This window comes from Phalacrocorax aristotelis, chromosome 1 (genome assembly GCF_949628215.1).
Source record: "Phalacrocorax aristotelis chromosome 1, bGulAri2.1, whole genome shotgun sequence".
NCBI lineage: Eukaryota > Metazoa > Chordata > Aves > Suliformes > Phalacrocoracidae > Phalacrocorax > Phalacrocorax aristotelis.
Window position 1 is genome coordinate 143,015,873 of NC_134276.1, and position 23,187 is coordinate 143,039,059.

The 23,187-nt window shown below is 43.7% G+C and overlaps 1 protein-coding gene across 19 annotated transcripts in view; it reads right to left on the reverse strand.

Moving 5' to 3' along the window:
• The window catches only part of PPFIBP1 (PPFIB scaffold protein 1), a 116,497-nt gene that overhangs the window by 44,537 nt on the left and 48,773 nt on the right, over window positions 1-23,187 (reverse strand). For 17 of the 19 annotated variants that reach the window (XM_075113398.1, XM_075113350.1, XM_075113332.1 and 14 more), the window contains exons 3-4: window positions 9,646-9,742; window positions 7,412-7,617 (exon numbers count right to left, since the gene is read on the reverse strand). In XM_075113398.1, coding sequence (XP_074969499.1) covers window positions 7,412-7,617; window positions 9,646-9,712 — 273 coding nt within the window. In that variant the 5' untranslated portion in view covers window positions 9,713-9,742. Of the gene's footprint in view, window positions 1-7,411; window positions 7,618-9,645; window positions 9,743-13,636; window positions 13,654-23,187 lie in introns of those variants that run through there. The other 2 variants (XM_075113308.1, XM_075113297.1) reach the window with 2 other exon arrangements.

Consider the following 23,187-nt stretch of genomic DNA (forward strand, 5'->3'; position numbering starts at 1 on the left):
CCAATACTGATCTTAATCCTAAAAACAAAAGAACAGTTGTCACAATGCCACCGAGGCTTTGCAGAAGTTTGAAGTCAAGCATTTACTTAAAACATCTTATAAGATCAGACTCAGTGCACTTAAAAACTCTGCAAGATCTATCTGTGGCTAATCTGTTAAAAACGTGTGTAAGCTTTGTCTGCAATCATGTAAGTGTAAAAATCCACACTGCTCTGGAAGGAATTATTGCTGTAGTAAGTAGATGTATCACCAAACTTTCACAGCTTGCCTGCCCTCAGTCTTTAATCCATCTTCCCTGGAAGTAAACTAGCATTCCAAACTGCAAGGAAGTTTCTAATAGCAGCTGTTTTAAGCCTCCCAATAAAAAAAAAAATCCATCCCTCTCAATCGCTGAATTCTCCTTTCAAAAATAAAAACTAATTTTTAGCCTACTGCAGCTGATACCCTCATTTTCTCTTCTGCTTTTGGCACAAAATAAGCAGAACAAATCACATACTTCTTGCTGAAGATGCAATTTGATTTGTATAGAAGGAGCTGCTGCTCCACAGCATTATTTTCTGTGCAGCAGATTGCACTGACTGTTTTGACCACAACAGCCCAGTCAACAGTTGGGCAACTGAGCTGTCCCTGACATCTCTTTCCTGACCATCTGGAGTTAAATTAGAGCTCATCAACATGCTTACGTTGTTCACTTCATTATCATACATATTACCTATGCTTAGCTAAGCATGGCTACTGCTGTTCTGCCTGTTCGCTCAGTTTTAGGGAGTCCCTTGCGGGGGGGCTCCTCTAGCCTCAGCTACCGCGACATGGCTTGGTGTACCATGGGCGGAGCCTTTTTTCCAAGGGAAGTATTTGCCACCGTTTCCCCTGTCATACAGAGCCGTGACAGCTTTAGCCTCTGTAAGTATTGACTCCATCCCAAACTTATACTGGTCAAATCTGTCTGAACACAATCTGTACGAACACAATCTGTACCTGTGTTTAACCAGTTTGATGGGAGTCCACTGCTGCCCTCCCAAACCACCACATCCCACATTTCATGCCTCCCTACTCATCACTCTGAATATCTGCAGCCTGTTCAGCATGCTCTGGTAGCATACAGGCAGACCTGCTGCTAAGCTTTTCCTAAAGTTTACAGATTGGTTCCTCCTCCCTACAGAATGAGCAGGGGGAGGGGGGAACAAACAAACAAAAAAACAGCTCAAAACTCCCACATTATATTTTAAAGGCTTCACTGCAGTAAAAGTGAATTCTGGAAGAAAACCAGCTTAAGACAGACCTTCGCTCACAGGAATTTACAGGAAACATTTTGGAAATATAACTAACACAGCTGTTGAATATGGAAGATGCAACAGTTTCAAAATATTCAGTTTCTTCAACAGCAGCTCAGATGGTATCTGATACAAGAGAAAGATATAATGCTTATTCTCTACCAGCATTGCCCAGCTATGGCTTGTCAGTTGGAGAAATGCAAGAGCCAGAACAAACACAGACAGCCTTACCTTATTTAGCCAGATGCAGTGTCCATGGATGTCCCAGCTATACTCCATGCTGGTCATGACTATCTTGATACATTCAAGGACACAAGCGACTGTGGCAGGCAGCCGGGGCTGAGAGCTGCAGCTCCAGCACCGCAGGCACCTGCCGTACGGAGTGGCACTGTCAGGTCTCCTCTGAACCGAGACGGAGCGGTTAAGCAACGGCAGGTTTCCTTGTCTAACCAAGGACGGAGGCAAATGTGACAGCGGAGTGGGAGATGTGGGAAGCGGAGCTGCAAAGCAGCAGCGCTTCTCAGGCGGAGCAAGCAGCTCCTCTGGGGAATTAACACATCAAAGCCCGGGAAGATCAACCCTTCTTCCAACCTGAGCCTGCCACTGGGATCCCAACACATAAAAGGCCAGGCAGCGAAGTGGAGGAGGATGCAGGCAGGGGGGCACAGAGCTGTTTAAACCTGACCGGGAGTAAGGGTAGCCCCATGCAAATGGCAGGTGGGCATCTCAACCCTCATTCCTCACTGAGCAGTCCCCTGCAAGAGCAACCCCCTCCTCTGCACCCTGCCAGCATTGCTGAAACCATCGAACCCAAAACCGCACAAGAAAAGAGCAATTTCGATCCCTTTAACTGACTACAAGGTAGACAGGAGGGAATTTTCTTTTCTTGATGGGCTATTAATTGCAAAAGAACGCAGGTAATTCACTTGTAGGTGCCAAGAAAAAGAAGAAGGAAAAAGTTAACTCAACTGTCCCAGGTCTCACGTGTGGCTTGTCTCAAGTTTATGTCATATTTCAGAAATGCAGCAATAATTACCAACTCCTGTCCTCATGTTTAAGTTTCAATTTACGCAGTAACAGCAGCAGCATAACAAATCCTTAGAATTTCTGACCACAGAGCCTAGCTCTGGGAGTCCTATGGTTATCTGAAAAAACACAGCTTCTATTATTAAAAAGAAATGTTTGTAACTACCGCTGAGAGATAAAAATCTGAAAAATATGAACACTGAATAACCCAGAACAAAAGAGTAGAGCAAAAGAGGAGCAGAAGACAAGTGTTTTAAGCCAGACTGATGCATTTTTGCATCAGGGGAATGGTGATTTCTGATGGCTCTGCCATCAGGGCTCCAGCACAGGACCACATGGGTTGTTCTTACGGCCAATGAACTCCTATCTACAATGCATGAAGGTGCCAGGCCAAGACGTGCTATATATGAGCCCATATTATCTTCCAGTGTTAAAAACACATCAGTCTGGATGATCACCTTTAGCAAGGAGCAGGGTCCTGTCTTTCAAGAACTTTGAGAAGTAAATGTCTCATGGGTAAAAAGTATTACTAGGAAGCAGTTTATGATGACAGACTGAAATGGTATCACAAGGCTCCTTTCACATTGCAACCTGAGGAGGGATCTCAGACAGCTGTTTGGTGGTAAATGCCTGTGTGCCACACATTACCATAGGACCTTTCGATAGCTAAACTCAACATAAGCATAAGCAGAGCCAAATGAATGCACAGTATGCTCACACTAAGACAATCAAACAACAAACTTTGGTTTGAAGACAAGATTTTTCCATGAATAAGAAATATGAGATGATTTCTGGCTAACCAAACCGCTTCTCCCACTTAGGAACCACCCTGTCATCCCAATAGGCCAGATATCTCTGCAAGATTACAAGCTATTTTATCCAGCAAGGAAAATTCTCTGAAATCTAATATCCCTTCGTATTAACTCTCATTATTCCCAACCACTTTCTGGAAGAACCAGCTTGTTGAAGAAGTGTCAAAATCTAAAGCTGGTCTGTGAGATGACAGACCTGCTATTCACAGCAGCAACACTCCGGATTGCACAAGCCACTATGGGTACCACAGCTCAAATTAACTATCACCTTCAGATAAGCTTGCAAATGTTCTTCAAGAAACCTTTGGAGGCCATAAAGTTTGTTTTGTTTTAATGATCTTATAGTCAACTTCAGAAACTCACTGCTGGAGTAAAAAAAAAAAATTATATATGTATTCAAATTCAGAAAGTCAAATTCTGCAGCTAAAACCACAGTTGCACTTGCTGTGGATTTTGAAGAAAAAGTATTATCCTGGCTCTTTTGTTCCAGGAACGTGTCCTTTAAAGAGGAGAGGATGCACAACAGAACCCGCATACACAAGTTCAGATCAGGAGCTTGGAGAAGCTGGCTCCAAGGTGTGGGAAGGTACTGTCCGCCCACTTCTACCCTTCACCCTTCTTGTTAACAAGACACAGTTGGTTTCTTCTTTCTGGGAAGATTGTTGCATAAGATGTATTTAAAAAAAAAAAAAAAACACACCACAAACACACAGTCAAGAAAAATAGTAACCAGAAAGACTACTATCTCTTGTTTGTTTCCACCGAAGAAAAACCAGAGCAACATTCATGACTGGGAGCATATTTTCTGAGAATTATTCTTCAAGAAATGAATCTATCAACTTCCAGCTGGACACAATGGGGCTGCCTCGGTCTTGCAAAAGGCAGAGTATAATTTAAAAAGGTTTTGTTACTGGTGATGATTTTACAGATTACTTGCATGCCGCCTATATTCAAGCCAGAAGCTCCATCTTCACAGAGTACAGCACATGTTTTATTAAAGCACACATCAGAATATATTAAACATTTCTGTTGATCACAAGAAATCTGTAAACACTCCAGAACTTTGGAATAGTTATGATCTGGCAATGGATTTCAGGTCTGGTCCCAACACACCTGAGCTTAGAAAAGGCCTCAGTTCCTTTCCAGACTTCAAACAAACGGCCTCATTTGTAATTTTAACCACGACATTCACCTGTCATCCATTTGCACACGGAGATGTGAGCAGGGTTTCAGCAACACAGAGATCATATTTGAGCTGTAGACAGACAACTAGAAATGATGTGTTACTGTTAAACTGGCTTATTTGTGCAGCGCTGATCTGTATTTTCAATTTCTCTGAACTACCCGTGGGCACCATCCGATGGATTCTTTTGGAAGAGCTCTGCCAGATGTCTGGGCACTGTACGTGTGCTCTGGTGGCACGTGGCCATCTGGCATCCACCAGTTAAAAAAAAAAATCAGCATGAGGTGTTTTCATTCTTTGGCCTTTTTTGAGTGCTTGCATAGACTTACACACCAAAATGAACAGAAGGAAATAGTCACTAAGAAGGGGTACAGGGACACAGCGTAGCCAATTCCGGCACGGCAAAACTGGATGCTATGCCCCGTTTTAGAGAAGTGAGCAACTTTGGGAGACTGCTGTCAGACCCTTTTCCCAACTAGGGCATCAGCAGTTTCCCTGCAGAGGCCAGGAGAGGCTTTTTCTCTTGTGACATACTGTTTGGCAGCAGTGAACACTATTTTTGTTTTCCTCTGAGACATGAGAGACTTGCTTATAGCTTCCGATGGGACGTCACGTACCAGTTCCAGCAGCTTGGAATAGCCTGGTGGATGCAAATTCTTCACGCGTGGAGGATTAAACCAATTTCAAACCAAGGAGGTGTCTTCCCTTCCTCGGTAAGGATGGGCACAGTTGCAGAAAGCCTTCCTGCAAATCATCCAGGCACTTCACCTAACACCTTCCTGCTCAGGCAGGGACCAGCAACACTGTTGACATCTGCAAATCCCATGCTTGTAGCACAATACAAAGTGTAATGTTCAGTTTTTCTTACTAGGGGCTTTAAGGATGCCAGAGAGTACAGGGAAATAATTTGAGGCAGACTGAGGAAGAGCATCGCTGGAATAGCTATTTTCTGCAACCTTTTGTACACACAACCCCTGCACATCTTTGCCAGTGCTCAGGAGGCACTAAGCTGAATGGCACAACAGAGCCCTTCCTCTCCAAGATTCAGCCCACGGCTGCAACTGTCTCACTGCATGCAGTGATCCATGTCATGCAGGTCTGAAGGACCTCGTTCCAGACCCTAACAGCCAGGCACCCCTAAATCACACATTTGCCACCACAGTGGACAATGAATAGCCTTCACCTGTCTCAACAGACACTACAGTCTCTGGCCATGCTGCTGGGTCCCTTCACTCCAGAATAACATGTGGTGCATCAGCATTGCTAAGCATGATGAACTACTGATGTCTACGCACACCATGGGGAGAAGTTAATTTTCCAAGGCTGTTTATCTGGCATATAAGCTTTTTTAATTCAGAAAGCCCATACGTGCGTGAAACCTGTTCTGTCCCTCGATTTCTGCTCTGCACAGAGCAGACTAGTTATAGCGATGTTCACTACTGTACATTACAGAAGGAAACGCTGATGTTAGCAGGAACTCTGTATATTTTAAAGATCTGACTTGAATGTCACTCTTGTCTTCTCCTGATCCCAGCGTTGGCTGCCACACTTTGACAGTGGGGGCGAGATCCAAATCCCACTCGAGGCAGTGGGAAAGCTCCCACATACTTCATTAAGTTTCAGGCATTTTCAAATGCATAGTTCAAAGCAAAGGGAAAAAAAAAAGCCCCCCACTCAAAACTTTCTGCAAGAGCCAGGCAAGCGAGCGCAGCTGGGCTAGCCCAGGTCCCTGTCTCTTCCTGCAGTGCTGTGCACAGCCTGCACGCCGCTAGATGGCACGTCAGGTCACCCAGCACCAGCCGCAGCTCCACACCTCCCAAACCTGCGCTGGCCAAGCACAGTCCCACACCCACCACTCTAGGCTGCAACAGAGCACTGAAATAAACCTGTGTATTGAGATAAAAACGTTTTACAGAACATCAGCTGTGGCTCCAGGGTGATCAAATCCTTTTTGAGCAGGGTGTGATGCCCGTCCTGGGAAGGGAGCAGGCAACAGCAGCTGCCCGTCCTAACAGCAGCAACGCACAGGGTGCAACACAGAGCCACCACGGTGGCCTGTCCTGCATCAGACCCAGCCTTCACCAGACCTGGCATCCCCATTTCAACAGTACGGCGTTACCTTGGCCAACGCCAAGCGTGTCAGATGGGAGGACCCAGACACTCCTGTAATACCGATTTTGCAAAATCTGCAGAAGTGCGCACCCACTGCTGCTGTCATTGCTACAGCTACAGGCTGACTTAAACCCTGAAGCACGGCTTCTGGAAATAGGTCTTGACTTCCACTGCTGGAGCTTCCCCGAAACCTGTGCACACCCACACCACCACAACGCAAACCCAGACCACGAGCACACGGACTCCTGTTTGGCCCTGCTAGGGAGTCCGCAGTCACAGGGCACCTAGACGTAAAACCAGTGGGTCCTTGAAAATGATCCCATATAACTCACCTTCTGATAAGCATGTTTTATTTCCCAGTGTAGTCTTCAAGCAGCCTCCACTCTAATAATATTTGATCTTTTGGGAAAATCAAGTCTTGGGGAAAGAACAGCCTGTCGGGTATATTTTGGTGTATTTTTAAAGCAAGGGTGATAAAAACTGGTACATTGTCACAAATAGAGAAAATAAAAATTTGATTTGGTTTCCAGGTTAAAGGGATGCTGGGCTTATACCACTCAATTCTGTTATAAACCAGGTAAGGAAGCTCCGTAACAACACTGGTCCCTATAGAAAATACCCTGCCAAAAATGCTTTTCAGTGAAAAGTTCATACTGAAAACAGCTTTTTTTCTTCCCCCATTTAAGTGTCTGATTCCTGTAAAAATGTCTTTCTCCAAACCTCTGAGATGAAACTCCAATTACTGGAAATTTTTTGCTCCCCAAAAGGAGGCACAGTGGTACATCAAAAAAAGCACAGGCCAAACCACTGCACATGGTATTTGTTCTACAGCTTTTCCAAGGCCCCACAGCATCATCTCCAAACCAAAATCTCTTCCCTTTGGTTCCTTGACACCTACTCTAAAATTTTTAAATGCCCTGTGTAAAACCCAGTCCCACTGCCTGAGCTGGTCTAGCTAACACACAAAACGAGTGTGTTACAAGTGAAACAAGGTGAAACTGTACCATTTGACTTTGGAGCCATTCAATCAGAGCCTCTGCCGTTGAGTCCGGGACCTGGCAGCGCAGCCCCTCTCTCTCGTCCGCTTCCATCATCTCCAGCAAGCCGCGCAAGTCCTCCACCAGGTGCAGTGCCCGCAGGCCCCCCATGAAGGGAGAGGTGGGGGACTGGCAGTCAAAGATGCCATTGGAGTACTCCAGCGCCTTCGAACCTGGAGGGAGCAAAATCGCACAGGGTCAAGCACAAGGCAAGCAGGTCAGACCCGCAGCAAGGCTGAGAAATGCTAGGTGGCATTTATCTGAACCAAACTCAGTGCTGGTGCTGGATTCTGCCTGCACCAGGTGGCAATTCAGAGAAGGGCAAGCCCTTGCTGGTGTGCTGTGCGGATGGAAGCTCCAGTGGGAAGGAGGTGGGCTGATCTGACAGAGGACATATATGCCACCACCATGCCCCACAGGCGCTCAAGGCACAGGCTCGGCTGGCTCCTCTTCCCCAGATGTATCGGAGGCAGACAGTACTGTGGGGGGAACAGGCTCTGCTAACACTTTGAGTCACCCTGTAGAGACTGCATGACCCAAGTCAGACGCTGATGGTTTCCAGAGGAAACTCTGCTCTGCTTTTTTTTTTTCCACGCAGAAATATGTAATACTGCTTCAAAGCACTGGAAATTTTTTTAAAAGAATAAAGAAAAATACGAAGATAAATAAAAAAACCTGAATCACTTCTGCATGAGAATATATTTAAAACCCAACAGTGAGATGGTAGCACTGACATCTACATGCTAATAAAGAGAGAAATCTCCTATTTGCATAAACTCACAGTACATGTATTTGACCTACATTAAAAGCTGCTATATATTAAGGAAGGAAGGAAACTATGAATTCAAGATTAAGGTTGATTTAAGTCAACCTGGCTAATTCCAACTATAATTTTCAGCACACTGATTTGTGACCTTAATACTGTAGTGTCTAGGCACAATGAGACATGTTCATGACAGAGCATCAGCTTTTGTGCTGTCAACTTTTGGAAATTACAGTGATATGGCATATATGCACTTCCACGAACTTTCATTCACCTCATCTGGTAAGCCACAAAAATGTGAGTATTCTGCTAATTCCCTTTGAAAAAAGTGAAGAGAAGAAAATCCCCACAACAGCATAGGAGTTGATATCCCTTTGTTATATTACTTTAGAATTCTGTTCAGACACATGGGTAAATTAAGTCTGTGGTGACTTAAACATCCCAACATCACATTTTATTTTTATATTAAACCTCATCCTGCCATAACCAACTTAGGCTCTTGGAAACACAGATACACGATCAGATCCAAATACCAGTATCTACTTATGGAAATTACTAAAGTCACAGCTTATATGTATTTTTAGAGATCATTATGATCCAACTGAATCCACTTTACATGTGTTCCTGCTATGTGTCCTTAATATCTTAAGGAAAACTGCAGAGAGAGGTCATTGTTCAAACAGAGCACTGTGTGATTATTTTTCTCCCTGGGGGAAATTATTTTAAGTGGAACTATTAAAGACTTTATTTTGCTTCATAACTGTGCTGCTGTCCTTGCAGAGTATTTTTTCAGTTTGGCTAGTTGTTTGCATAGCTCTGCTGGAATAGGATTAAACTATTAATTTCTTGCTGCTTTGTTCCTCTGTGTTGTGCACTTACATTATTTTCTAACTCACTAGACTCACCTTAAAAGCAGATCTTGTATGCTTTGTGACGCCTCTCCTCAGCCCACTTACAATTTACAGGCACTTATAAAAACTCAAACGTTAAAGGCAGGTCCAAGACAAATGTTTGGACCCAAAACATTCCAATTTTGAAAAAAGAAAAATTCAATTTGTGTTTTAATTCTTCAGAGTAGTCAGTATTAGGCAAACTTACTCTTCCTGCCTTGCAGCAGCTCTTTAAACACACTCATCTTGGTTTGAAATATGCCTTGTCCTTGGCTTTGATGAAGCTGTGTGCACCAGCTGAACTGCATCACTCAGCCACTTTGAGCAGCATTTTGATAGAGGGTAGGAGAAAAAACTACAATCCGTTTAGCTGTGTCTGTGCGTGAGCCTGTGCAATTCCTCCACTCCATTTATTTGTAATCCTTAATCTATAATGAAAGACACCAAATGCAATTACCAGCACATTCCCTTCTAAGCCTGAAACTCTGCCCTCCATGTATGAAAGAGGTCCAGAACAGCTAAATGAACAAGCTGCCCCAAGTATTTACCTGCTATAATGCCATCCATCTGCTCCAGAGCCGCAGCGAGCATGTCACTTGCATCACTCATCATCATCTCTCTTCTCAGGGACAATCACCAGCTACACTACAAGAAGCAATAAAAAAAAATAATCAATAGTGTGAGTTGGAGCCTCAAGTCTGCAATTTAATCCGCAAAAGAGAATTTCATTTCACTGCATGTTCGCTGAATTCAGACACCGTTGTCGCCGGACTAGCAGGAAGACTGGAGCCATTTGCTGACCACAACAAGACTTGGAGGTGTTCATCACCAGGCATAAATTCACCAACTTGATGATCCAGTTCCTACTGTTGGTCAGCCCATGGCCTGTTCTGCCTGCAGGGGCACCCCATACAGCACCTCAGAAATTCCATATGGCACTTCAGGGAAGCTTGCACAGAAGACACAGGCCTTCTATCACTAAAAGGAAGCTGCAACTCAGCAATAAACCACGTGTCTACTGGCTGTGTTTTTTCTCCCCCATAATTTTTTTGTATAGAAAAATAGGAGTCTGACCATTTGCCCGAGATTTCTGGATGTCTGACAATCCAGAAGTCCCGGGCATGCAACTATTTGCCTACAGGCAGGATATCTCAAAAGCTTATGACTCACTGGACATAGCATGCATGCACAGACTACACCTCCAAAGATGCTGCTCTGAGCTTAGCAGAGATTCATGCTGTAACAATGCAATCTGATCTTACCCTCAAAATTTCAAAAGCCAGAAGTGGTCCCCAGAGAAGTATTTCCAGCAGAGTCTGGAAAATTGAACCTGCCCAACGTGCTGCCTGGGCAGGCTAACTAGTAGACCTGAAATCCCAATGGGCTACAAAGTTAAGCATGTACTTAGGTACTTTGCTGAAGTGGAGCTGCAGAGGTCAGAGGCATTCCCAATCCCTCCACCCCAGCACAACGGGCACACAAGCCACCGAAATAGTCTAGACTGTCATGGCTTTAATCTAGGACATGTGAGACTACTTCTACTATAAATGCAGTTAGGGAACAAAGCTAAACAAACACCAGGAAGGAAAACTCGCTTTAACCTTTTGCATTCCCTGTCATTTGGTTTTTGTATTAGGCCGCACTGCTGCTGACATTTGCCCCAACATAAGCAATTAAGAAAGTTGTTCACAGTATCTCTGGCATAAGTCCTGGAAAAGAGTCTACTAAAAAACAAAACAAAATCTCATGTTATAAACTGCATTTGCCCTCCTTCGAGTCACCTTATCGGTTTGACCCAGCTGGGAAGTAGCTCTTATTGGAGGCTACCAGCTAGCTTTGCTGAAATGCTATCCTTAAAATGCCAACAAACATTTCATCTTCCATATCAAAACTTTTATTACATGAGGTAGGTCCAAACCCTAAGGTAACTTTTAATTGACAGCACAAAGACTGCACTTTTGGTAAATGCCTTGCTTTATTATTTAGTTGCCAGAGTCAGAAAAGCCAAAAGAATTTTATAAAGTCAAAATACCTCTAAGATGTTGAAAATCTTAAAAAATGCAGTAGCATCATAACTGAAGGCTTCCAACCTTCAAAGAGGAAGCCCCTGATTTTAAACACAATGTAAATTTTAAACCTCAAGCAGTACAATACCTGCCATAATACGCAGATCCTACAAGACATTTGGTCCAGTGCCTCTATGACTGATAAAAATGAGCAGAAAATGCAGCTTTTGCAAGCATGTTCACTTGGACAATACTGAAGACAATCTTGTTTTTTATCCTTTAGGATTTCCTGGCTCTGATAATCAGGTCCTGCTCAAATACGGGCATCTATGAACACAGAGTGTAAATGATATGCAGTGTATTTCCCTCTGAAGGCAAAGAGCACACAAAGAAAGCCCAGGGCTGCTGCTGCCCCAGGCAAAACACTGATTCCTCACAGCTCTAAGTGGAAAAGGACCAACAGCGCAAAGCACCCACAAACCCACAACAGCCAATTAATATTTGGCAATCAGGAGTGCCCACGATCTTCCCAATGTGCATAAACACTTCATGTGAGTAAAGAAGACAGAGCCAGACTCTTCTCAGTGGCACCCAGTGACATGACAAGAGCCAACAGGCACACATTAAAACACAGGAAATTCCACTTAAGCATTAAAAAGAACAAAAAGCTTAAATAAAAATTTTAAAAAGCTTTTTTACTGCAAGGATGGCAAGCACTGGAAAGAGTTGACCTCTTGGGGTCTGCATCCTTGGAGCTACTCACAGCCTGACTGGAGCCATGCACAGTGCAGCCTGGCCTGGGCATCCCTGCTGTGGGCAGGAGGCCTCCAGTGGTGCCTTCCCACCTCAGCCATCAAGCATTAAATACAGCACTGTGGAGGCTGCCTAGGAAAGCTTATTGCAGGCTAAAAGTGTGCTACGGAACAGAGCGCTCCCTAACCATGTTTGTTCCCAGTGCACCCTTCGTTTCTCACTTTCTGTCTAGGAAAGACATTAACTGGGGGGCACAGAACTGCTAATTTACACTAGCATAATAAAGCCATGCTCATAAGCACAGAAAAATCACCATCCTTGTGCTTCATCCAGGCACAACCACCCCATACGTTTCCAAATAAAGTCCTCCTTGCTTTTCCTAAACAAGGGGTTTGTCCATGGTTGTCAAGAAGTCCCTAAGACAGCTCTCCTGATGAGAGCAGCAATAGCAGATGGTGGTACCAACGGCATCCAAGACACTTCCAGCATTTACCCCACTTTTACCTGGTCCTACCTCCAAGGAAAGAAACATGTCAGTCTTCACAGTGCTTCGTCCACTGCTACTGCAAAAGGCACCATGTGGCTGAGAGCAGCAGTGAAAAATTTTAAGATAAAATTTAGTGAAGCAAGACTATGCAAACACACTGATCTCCAAAAACCCTTCCACCACCCATGGAGCATCTGTTAGCAGCCTGACCAAGCCTACAGCTGAGAAACTTGGAGAGGTGAAATACAAAAGAACAAAAAGCCCCCAAGCCGAACAGCTGGAGATGACGCAACATAATCCCATTTTCCTGGTTATTTGGTCCTAAAAGTGTTCATTGAAAACTAGCCTGGAACAGCACATCCTGCTCTGGCCACCTTCCCAGCACAGTGCAGCACATCTAGCAGTCAGGAAGTAAAACCGCTGTGATAGAAAAATAATATTGGAGGCATCCTTCCCCGGTAAGGGCAGAGAATCACTTTTATTCTTTGTGCACCACCACCAGCACGCAGAGAACGGATGGGCAGGGGGGAAATCAAAGACCTCATACAACAGCAAACCAAACTGCATGAAACAAGAAAAGACAAGAAATTGCAGGAGGAAGAGGGTGGAAAGGGGAGGTGCAGAGGAAGTCAAAGAAAAACAATTATTAGACAGAGGTCATAAATCAGCAGCCCTTTGTAGATTATAGGAAAGAGGACAATACTGAAACACCAGCAGATTAATCTCTATGCCTACCTGAAGGGCACCGAGACTGCCTCTGACTTTACAAACTTTGAGAGGAGCCTCGGCTGTCCACTAAAACAGCAGAGCTTTCCTGATACGTATGCTCCTTTCTTTACTCTTTGCTTTTTATGGCTTTGGTCTAATAGAAATAAAACGTAAGAGAAAACTCAAGGCTTTGGGGTTTTTTTGTTGGCAGCCACTAAGGAAAACCACACAGTCAGGTAACACCAATGAAAATCCATCTTCGAGAAGCACTATGTAGCTCCTTTGGAAAACAAGGAATAGCTAATAATTCAGATGACGTCAAGCAGTTTAAATTCCTTTCATGCACAAAAACAGAAAAGGAGATTTAAAAAGGAAAATAATCATTTTAACACAGATGGACCTATGACACAGCAGAGGAATGGGAAACCAAGGAGCACACAGGAGACAGAGGCAGACACACAAAATCCACCTCTGGCATAACATCAGCAAGAACACACCTGGGAGGAAAGTACTGAGAGTACCCTGTCTGACAGACCCTTTAAAACAAGTTTTTCTCTTACTTTCCAAGAAAATTATGACACTTACCTTCCTGCTTGCACAATCAATACAAGATGGGGCAGGGATGGTTGTTTTTGCAGAGGTAGATCCCCCTTTTAAAGCTCCCAGCTGAATACCTTGCTCATGCCAACAAGAACAAGCATCGTTTCATCAAGGCTGTATTTACAATCTACCATTAAAAAAATAAAAATAAAATATAAATGCAACTATCTCCACTATCAGTTACAATTGATCTTATCACTAGCTGGCATTTCTACCACATCCCTGGCCGTTGCAGAGAAGACGTTATTTGGTCTTACTTGTTTAACGTCCCTTCCTCTGGTTTGAACACACCAGCCGGTTGCTAGGGCTATGCTGTTCACTTTTCAGTAGGTGGAGATATTTTATTTTTATTTTTGAATGACATACAACCCCTCCGGGTACTGTGCTTGTGAAGATGTATTCCAAACAGCTTACAGAGAAAGCAAAACACTGCCCTGCAAATAAATCCAAGGAAAGCTAGAAAAAACCCAAGGGGCTTTGTGAATAGGAACTGCAGTCTGCTGGATGCAATCAGGAAAGCTGCCTGAACATGGATTTCAAAATCAGATATTTAATTAAGATGGCAGACTCAAAAAAAAAGTGCTTAAACATTTTACATATGTAGGAAATTATAGTTTCCCCACCCACAGGCTCTCTCTTTCCTAGATTAAACAACATGCAGACAGGCATCTAGGGGCAACAACTTCAAGCCCTTTGTTTTTTTTATTTTGAGGTGGTCTCATTCTAGACATCCACCTGCAAAACACACCACTCTAAAACCCAGAGGTTTGCAGAGCTAAGGAGAATCAGCTGCCTGCTAGCAGGTCCGAAGGCCAAAAGGACACACCATGCCCCACGTGCAAGCTCTCTGGGGAAGGGCAGGGGCTGGCCTTTCATCCTGCTCGCCTTCCTCTTTGTGCACATGCTCTGCAAACACTCAGCGTTTGGAAAGAAAGCACCAGCTACAGATTATTTTTATGACTGATGCAATAGGATGAATGACTTCAGTTTCCCATCTCTCCCATTCCTACATAACACTCCTTAAATCAGGAAATTTTGATACACAGGAATGAAAAGTCTTGATTAGGGCTTGTTTCTGAGAGCTATACAAAATTAAAAAAAACCAACCCCCCAGAGCATTCTACCACAAAAATACAATGAAAAAGCTAACAAACTGCAGGCATATTTTACGGGGAACATGGAGGGAGAGAATATATTCCACAGCAAAAGACCCCACATTTCACCTTGCTGTCAAAATGAATGTCCTTGCATTCTTGGTCCTACATGTATGAGACGATTGAGAGAGATCTGAAGGACCTTCTGGACTTGGCTCACAACACTGAAATACCACATCCCTAGCAATTTTTACAAGGTAAAGCTCTATTTCAGGAAGATTAATGCCATTTCAGACACATTACCACATCTATTTGTGCTTCTTCTGGCTGACCAGAACAGAAACATGAACACACAGAGACTTATTTGCAAAATACATTTCAATCACATATAAAATGGCCTTTGAATGAATTGTCTAAATCTCTGGCACAATTTCTCATGGGATGTTTTGAAGACACTCAACTATAGTGCCATGAGTCAGTGGCACTTTAACACTTAATAATGAATACATTCAGCTAATTTACACTAGGAGTCACTGACATTTCTTTTAACATAAAAAATTACTCCATTCCATACCTTCCAGGCCTGAAAGAAGAAACTAAAAAAAAAAAAAAAATGGACCCTTGTTGAATATATTGCTCTGGTGTTTTGCAAGAGAAGACCAAATAAAATTTAAGAAGTAAAATTTGGAAATACTGGAACCACCTTAATGGCAATAATGCAGAGAAATATCGTAGCACGAGGCAGAGACAGGTAACTAGTTAGGTCCCAAATACGCTTTCAGCTGCCTAATTCAGACAGTGTCCCCCTTCCCCTAAGAAAGGCGCCGGAGGGGCCTGCGTGGAGCCAGGAGAGGCTGTGTGGAGGCAGGTACCTCTGCTCGGCCCCCTCCTGAGCACGGGGGCCCCTCCCTGGCAGCCCCTCCCAGCAGGCACCCACGCTCCCTTGCCCCACAATGGCAGAACAGCCGTTACACAGAGGCCGAAGCAAGGAGGCCTGGTGAGACCAGGCACGTCCTCTGGCTGGCCCTTCCATGCACCAGTCCTCCATTTTGGGAGGACGGCTACAAGGAGCCCCATCCGCGAAGCAGGAGCCCAGTGGGGCCACGCTCACAGCTTCACCAGCCTGAGGGCTCAGCACCCTCCAACAGCCCAATGCTCAACTGTGTAAAAAGGCTAAACATTACTGTAAATAAAAACCAACCCAAACGTTGGCAAGAGCTTAAACTGCTAATGTCTATTTATTTTTATATATAAAAGTAAATTTCTTCTTACTGAACTGTAGTCAATGACATCAAAGCAATACTGTTCTCTTATTACCCAGGACTCAAAAAAGCATTCAGTGTTCCTTTGTTCCCTAACTGTAGATCCCTTCTTTGTTCCCTGAATTTCACTATGTCTTTATTATACGATTATACAACAAACACTATTTATTTCCTTTAACTGATAAAACTGAATGGAAGCACACTGAGGCTGAAAGCCTATCCCACATTATGTAAGAAATGTCTTGGGAGAAAAGGTATCAAGCCACAGAAAAGACTTGAAAGTATTTTAAGAACATAAAGCACAAAAGACCTTCCAAGATATAGTTCTTTATACCTGGGAAAAGCTTACCTCAAATCACACAACTTTTATTAGCAACTAGCTTAGCCACATTCTGCAGTTTGCCTTAAAATTTGTTAAACACATTAGTCATGATGCAAAAGCTAAAAACCTCAACAAGGTAAGCATCCTTCAGATACTTTTACAGAGAGGTATACACAGCAAACAGCTTATATAAACACCCAAAGTCTTTGAGTCAAGGTTTATGGCTTAGATTCATATCCAATTACAAAACAAACCATTTATTTTGGTTTGCAGTATTGAAATAATTCTGGTTGCTTATCTCTGCTACCCTATTCTCCAGCAGCTTCTTTTTTTGTTCTAATTGAAAGGAATTTAAAAAACACAGGTAACAGGTTACATACACTGTTTCGTGATGCACCAGTGAGCTCTGTGAACGCTGGGTGACAGAGAGACAGCAGAGCAGTAGTACTTCACCTGCAAAGCAGCTGTGGTAATGCAAATATCTGTCTGCAAACACTCTTCAGACTCACTTTCACTCTTTACTCACAAGCAATCCAAGGTTAAGTGGAGGCTTGCAAAAAAACCCCACATATACACTTCAGGCTGTTCATGTTTTACTGGTGAACTATTTAGTAAATGCCTTCAACTACTGGCCTAAAGAGAGTCTAAGAAATCAATACGTTTTTTTCCTCACATGTTTTGCTTGAGTCCACTGATTAGAAAAACAATTGAGATATTCATTCCTTGCTCTAATGCAAGCAGGGAAATGCCTCACATTCCCCAGCAACATGGTATTGACACGCTGTGGCCGCACAGGCTACAAAACAAAAGAGGCACTGTTGGTTACGAGTCCAAAAGGTAGTTCTTCAAATGCCTTAAGAACCACCAAATCCCAAGCACAGACTCATGTTTAGATCCAATTTCATAGCTCATACCACTTTCTTTTAATGGGCTGGATCTGAAGGCCAAATTCAAACTTCCAAATTTGAAAGGATTCCACTCTGGATTTTGTACCTTCAGGTCTAGGTTTTTCCAGATCCACAGCGTTGTCACAAACACAAAGCAAAAGTAGAGGCCACCTAACATCAAAAGCCCAGAAAGTAAATAAAATATATTTAGCTTTAACATTATTTGTGTATGTTTACCTACCAACTACCTGTAAAGAACAACAGAAAAAACAATACATTGTAATTCCACAGCATCAATTGTTACATGGGGAAAGTTTTCATATGAAGTCCCAGCATTACATCCTTACCCCTCTGTCTGCCTCTAATTTTGTTATCTTAAGATCTGTTTTTCCAGGATGAATATGTAAAAGAAGAGTGCGATATCTGAAGTATACGCCTTATGTGTGAGGATACTTGAGTTTTTTAAAGACTCGTGATATCTGAGAACTTGAGGTTGGCTGTAAAACCACTGCACCACTGATACACCCACAATCCCCTGATATAGCACAATTCACCATCTCTCTCCTCTTAGCAATCTAAAATTAAGCAGGGTGAAATTCAACATGGTGGAGGACTTTTTTCCCCCCCATCATGTAATAGGATGGAATTTTTAAAGAGAAAAATATAGGGGAGGGGAGTGAAAAATACACTGTAGGCCAATTTTCACTCTGGCTTTGTCTCGCTCACCTCAAAAACATGTGGCGCTCTGCATTTTCTCTTCTCGTGAATTAAAGCCCTTTGCCAATAGCTCATGCTGGAGCTTTGCCAACAGCACATGTTTAGGTAGTACGCTTGGGAATCTGAGAGTCTCTACCTCAAGACAACCTGCTTTAGGCAGCATGTGACCTTAATCACTATTAAAACTGGACCTTCTTCCTTTGAAATTCCTGGAATATCAGATGTAGGTACTGTGCCTTTCAAAACAGAGACTTCAGATTTTAAATTAGCTCTCAGCTTTGAAAAGGCCCAAGTAGTTCACGTGCAAAACACATCCCAAAACACCTGCACTTAGTCTCATCAATGAGAAAGCAAAAGTGAACATGGTCACTTTTATGTTTTGACAACTGCCATGTGTGCTATCATGTTGCTGCCCAGAGCAGCCACAGACGAGGACCCTGCAGAGCAATGCACTACCCAGCTGCAGAACAGGGAGATGCCTCTTGCCCGTAGAGTGCAACGCTGCCAGGATGCTCTCCCCCATCCCCTTGGGATCATCCTCTCCTTCCCACAGCTCCAGAGCTGCTCATTCAAGCCCAGGGCAAAGAACAGGCACTCACAGACACAGCTCCTTCCCAGCACTGTCCGCCTGTCCCACACTTTCTCTTCACCAGCTTCTATCCGCCATGTCCCTTCCCAGGATACAACCTCCAGTCCCTAGGACAACACAGCCCTGACTCTGATAAACAGAGATGTCAGTAACACTGGAGTAAGCAAAGCTTTTTTTTTTTTTTTTAAACCAGCTGAGGGCAGAGGGCTGTTGATTTTATCTTGCTTTTTTAACACCAAAGTTTCAGTGCCAACAGATGAAGGACAAGAGCCACACACTCTTGGATTGAGGAGAGGGTCCTTCTCTCTGAATGCTGTGCTGCTGAGAAGCAACAAACAAAGCCCCCCCCAAAAAAACCCTAGTGTTAGAGCGCAACTTTAAGGAGCCATACACTATCCTCACTGCTAACACTTGCCCTTGCTTGGCTGGTGAGCTGTGTGTCCTGCCTACCCTTTGGCCAGCCTCGCTTCTCAGCACAAAGGTAATTTTGCAGCTAGGACACAGAAACCAGCTCTCTTGTTGCCTGCTCCTTTTTCAAGAAAGCCTGCAGCCAGTGCTTCAGGGTAGAGGTGTTGTCTTCTGAATCCCATCTCAACCTCCCTCCTCTTGTCAAGACTGACACCTCCTCACTGTCCTTTGCAGGAAGACGCTTCTATGCCCTGGTGGCCTTTGGCCTCCAGCATCACCCAAGGCTAAGAAAACTCAGCGGAACAGGAGCTGAGCTGTGCCTGGGGTTCAGAGGAGCTCACAAGAGAACGGTATTGGTGGCTAGGGGAATGGGAAGGATGCTGGGGCTGACTAGAAGGCTACATCGGTAATAGTCATGGAGTACAGGGGATCCTAAAGGGTAGGAGGGTTTTCACCAGCAAGGTGGAAGGAAGCAACAAGTCAGCATCAAGTCAGAGCTGTGACCTCTGCAAGAACAGAGCATGAAACAAACCTGGTCCCAGCCCTACTGTCCTCCCTTTCCTCTGCAGCAGAAAAAGGAGGGAAGCTGGCAAGAAAGGAGGTGGAGAAAGAAAAGATTACTTCCTTCTGCTTCTTCTCCAGTAAGAGAGAAAGACCCAGGGATGGAAGGGAGCAGCCACTTCCCATCCCATGGTCAAGCCTCTGTGCATATGTAGTAGAGGGAAATATCCCACCCATCACCCATGGCCCCATCAGCTAGATGAGCAGAAAGTGCCAGCTTTACAGAGGAAAACGCAGCTCATGGGATAACAAAAATCTTAGCAGTGAAAAACTTACGGCATACTTGGATCAATGCACATTTGATGCCCAACTGGGGACAGAATTGCAGCTGCTACAAACCCACCCACATTTATGTGGGATAACAAGGTTACTGAGACTGAGTTTACTTGGTACAGGTGATCTGCTAAGTGTGAAACTTTTTTTTTAATTACGTAGAACAATGCAAGATGCCTGTTTCGTTAGATATAGCAATAAACTGTGGTTTATTACTGACCTTACTAGCAGTAGGCTGCCTTTAGTAGACAGGGCTATAATGTACCAAAATGGAGAATAAGGTAACTTGTAAGAGCGGTGCAAGAAAGTTTACAATCCAGTTACAGCAGTACAGTGCAAAATCGCCTATAAAACCACTTGGTTCAGGTACCCAGAGCAGTCCAACCAAAGCAAGGGGCTGCAAAGCTTTCTCAGGCAACAGGATAAGCAGTGGATGGGTTAGCGCACACACCACCCTGCGCTGCCCAGGCCAGTGGTGTCATGACCCAAGTCAACGAGTCTGAAGCAAACTTAGGTGTGGCTACATCGTATGTCAGCAACAATAATGTAGAAATACTGCCCCGTGCAAGAGCTGAATTGCCCCTCCCCATTATTAAGTATCTGCAACATGTTTAAGCCAGTCTACAACTCTGATATGCCTGTCAGGTTTACAGACTCTCCTGAAAAGCCAGTTTTACACCATAAACCTTGCAATAGCTGATTTCTCCCCAAACTCAAGATCCTACAGAGAAGTAATTCCACCAGGACCTTAGTTTTCATTAAGGAAGAAAAAAATATTACTGAACCACACAGTTGCTGAAGGGAGTTTGATGACATCTGAGAATATCCTGAAAGTTTGAACACAGGAAGCCCCTTATTTGACATGTAATATAGTAAGCTATAGAAGGGATGTGGATGGGGAAAGCAGGTTCACCTTATTTTTTTTTTTTAATTAACTCTGCAATAAAGAAAAAAAAACCAGCTTAGGCTGCTTAACTATTTCCCTTCCCTCAACCTACAGTTGTAATTAAAATAAAGCTTCAAAAACAATACAAGTAATTTAATGCTATTTTAATTAAAACTTGTTCTTGTAACATAAAAAGAGCAAAAGTAAGCTCACTGCTGTTTCATTGCTGTATTAGGAAAAAGTGGTTCTTGTGTAACTTTGTAGTTTTCTACCTTTCTGAAGCCCCAGTATAACAGAAGACTGCAAGGTTGGAACAATACATCTAGGATTTAAAGCTCTCCCTAGCCCATGATTTATACACATCTAATTAGCTCCTCCTGCACACACCCCCACTGTTGAGCTCTGGGAACTGCTAGTATAATTCCTGTAATTGAAAACTTCGATGCCAGAATCCTTGTTTGCCAAAAGGTAAAACAACCACCCCCTTATCCAGCACAGTTGGGCATGTTTTTACATGAGTGGATGCCCAACCTTAAGAAGCTCAGATCCAACATCCGACCTCTCCCAAAGTTCAAGATACTTATTAGAAATCTGCAATTCACCACCCCATTGACTCCCAAGGACCACCATGGCCCTTCTCCATCAGAGCAACCAATGTAAATCATGAGTTTTGAGAACTTAACACACTGCAGGTTTATTTGGCCATATCCAGGCATCTCTGCTGGATATGGGGTAACAGTACTGAACAAGTCTCATGCTGTAGCACCACTGTGCTTTGGTTTCCCTGTCAGATACGACGTTAACTTCTTACTGTGTCACGGACATTGGCAACACAGATGGGTGAAGGACCGCTCGCCTGCCACGATATGAAATCAAAACTAGTACAGAACAGTTCAATGCATGCTGACTGGCAACACTCAATGTTTTGGATGGATTAGTGACCTTTAGTATTTCCATACAAACGTTCCTCTGAATACATATTCTCAAGATAAAACTTCAAAAACCTCGGGGGATCAGATACACTTTTAATGTTTCATTTCTTTGAAGTATTTCCTCTTTGTATTTCAACAACACTTCAAAGTTTTCCTACTTATATACAAATCAAATTAGGCATCTGATGCTAAAAGAACCAGACATTGAAAGTGTTTCACACTCTCCCAACCTTTGGGTAGGGTGTGGGGGAAGACTCAAGTCTTGTAGGAAGGTATATATTAACTGTATGTCAATTTTCACTATACCAGCTGGCCAAGAAGTTCTTCATGTATCAAGGGTCAAACAGAAATAGGGTACAGCCCCAGTCCCACATGCAGCTGAAGATCCTGGTCCCAATGAACAACACAGGTTTAACCTATAAGATGCAAATAGTCTTGCTGACATCAAGAGGAAATTTGTGATCAATGGAAGCACCCAGTCTACAATGGCCACAGGAGGGAGGAGGCTGCTCATGGGAAAAACAAAGGTCCACCAGCACTGTCAAAGCCCTTAAGAAGTTTAATAGGGGTGAGCTGATCATCTTCAGGTTTTCTTCAGAGGCAAGGGAGAGAACTCAACAGGACTCCCAAAACACTGTGAAAGTTGCTAGTGAAAGGGAAAGGGGGTAGCTAGCAAGATGTACCAGGTCTTTGTGCCTCAACCAAGGACCTCACTGGACCAGTTGAAAGAAACAGAATGGCCAAGAAGTTGTCCTCTATTACCATGCCAAAAAAAAACAAAAAAACAAAACCCCACCCCAAATAAACAGAAGTAAACAAATCATTATATTTTCTCATCATCACCATGAAACAGCAGCTTCCTTGGCAACCATGTGAATGAACATCTGGGGCCAAATCCTTCGTGGTATACCCAGAGGCTCAGGAGTTACCTGGAGATACGCCTCACTTGTTCTCAAGCACTAAAGAAGTTTTAAAAGGTTGCTTCTTGCTTCATATATAACAGATCTATAAAAATAACTATTTTAGAACTATTGCTCCTGTATTTCCCTTTGTTGGGGCTATTTTCTGTGTGCTTACTGAGCCATCACTGGAGGGACTGTTTCCTGGGGGTTATATTTAGCTCTGAAGCACTGCAGATTCTGTTTCCCTGGCTAAAGTTAGGATGGGGTCCTCCCTTAGAGGAGGATCTTATTCTTACCCTGCTGAATGGAAAGAAGGCACTGAGACAGTCTAGTCTGGGCTTGCAGAAGACACTGGTGATGCCAAGGTCCCAACTGTGTGTGTAAAAAGGGAAATGCAAATCCCAGACTAGTTAGAGCGTTTACTTTACATGTCCAACAGACCTAGAGCTTCACCCCTGTTTAGGAAAAGAAACATCGCTTATTTCAGGATGTAAATCATCATACATCTTCATGCAAGGGTCCTGTCATAGTATGGCTCCTCTTGGGGACAGCACATCATTTATTTACCACTATACAGTAACAACCTGCAGCAAACACATTTAAGCAGCCATGAGAGGTTGCCTCTTCAGTCACTGGACAGAAACAAGGGCAGCTCTAGATCACAAGTGTGCTGAACTGCTCACAGAAAGGTCTGCTGCTGCTC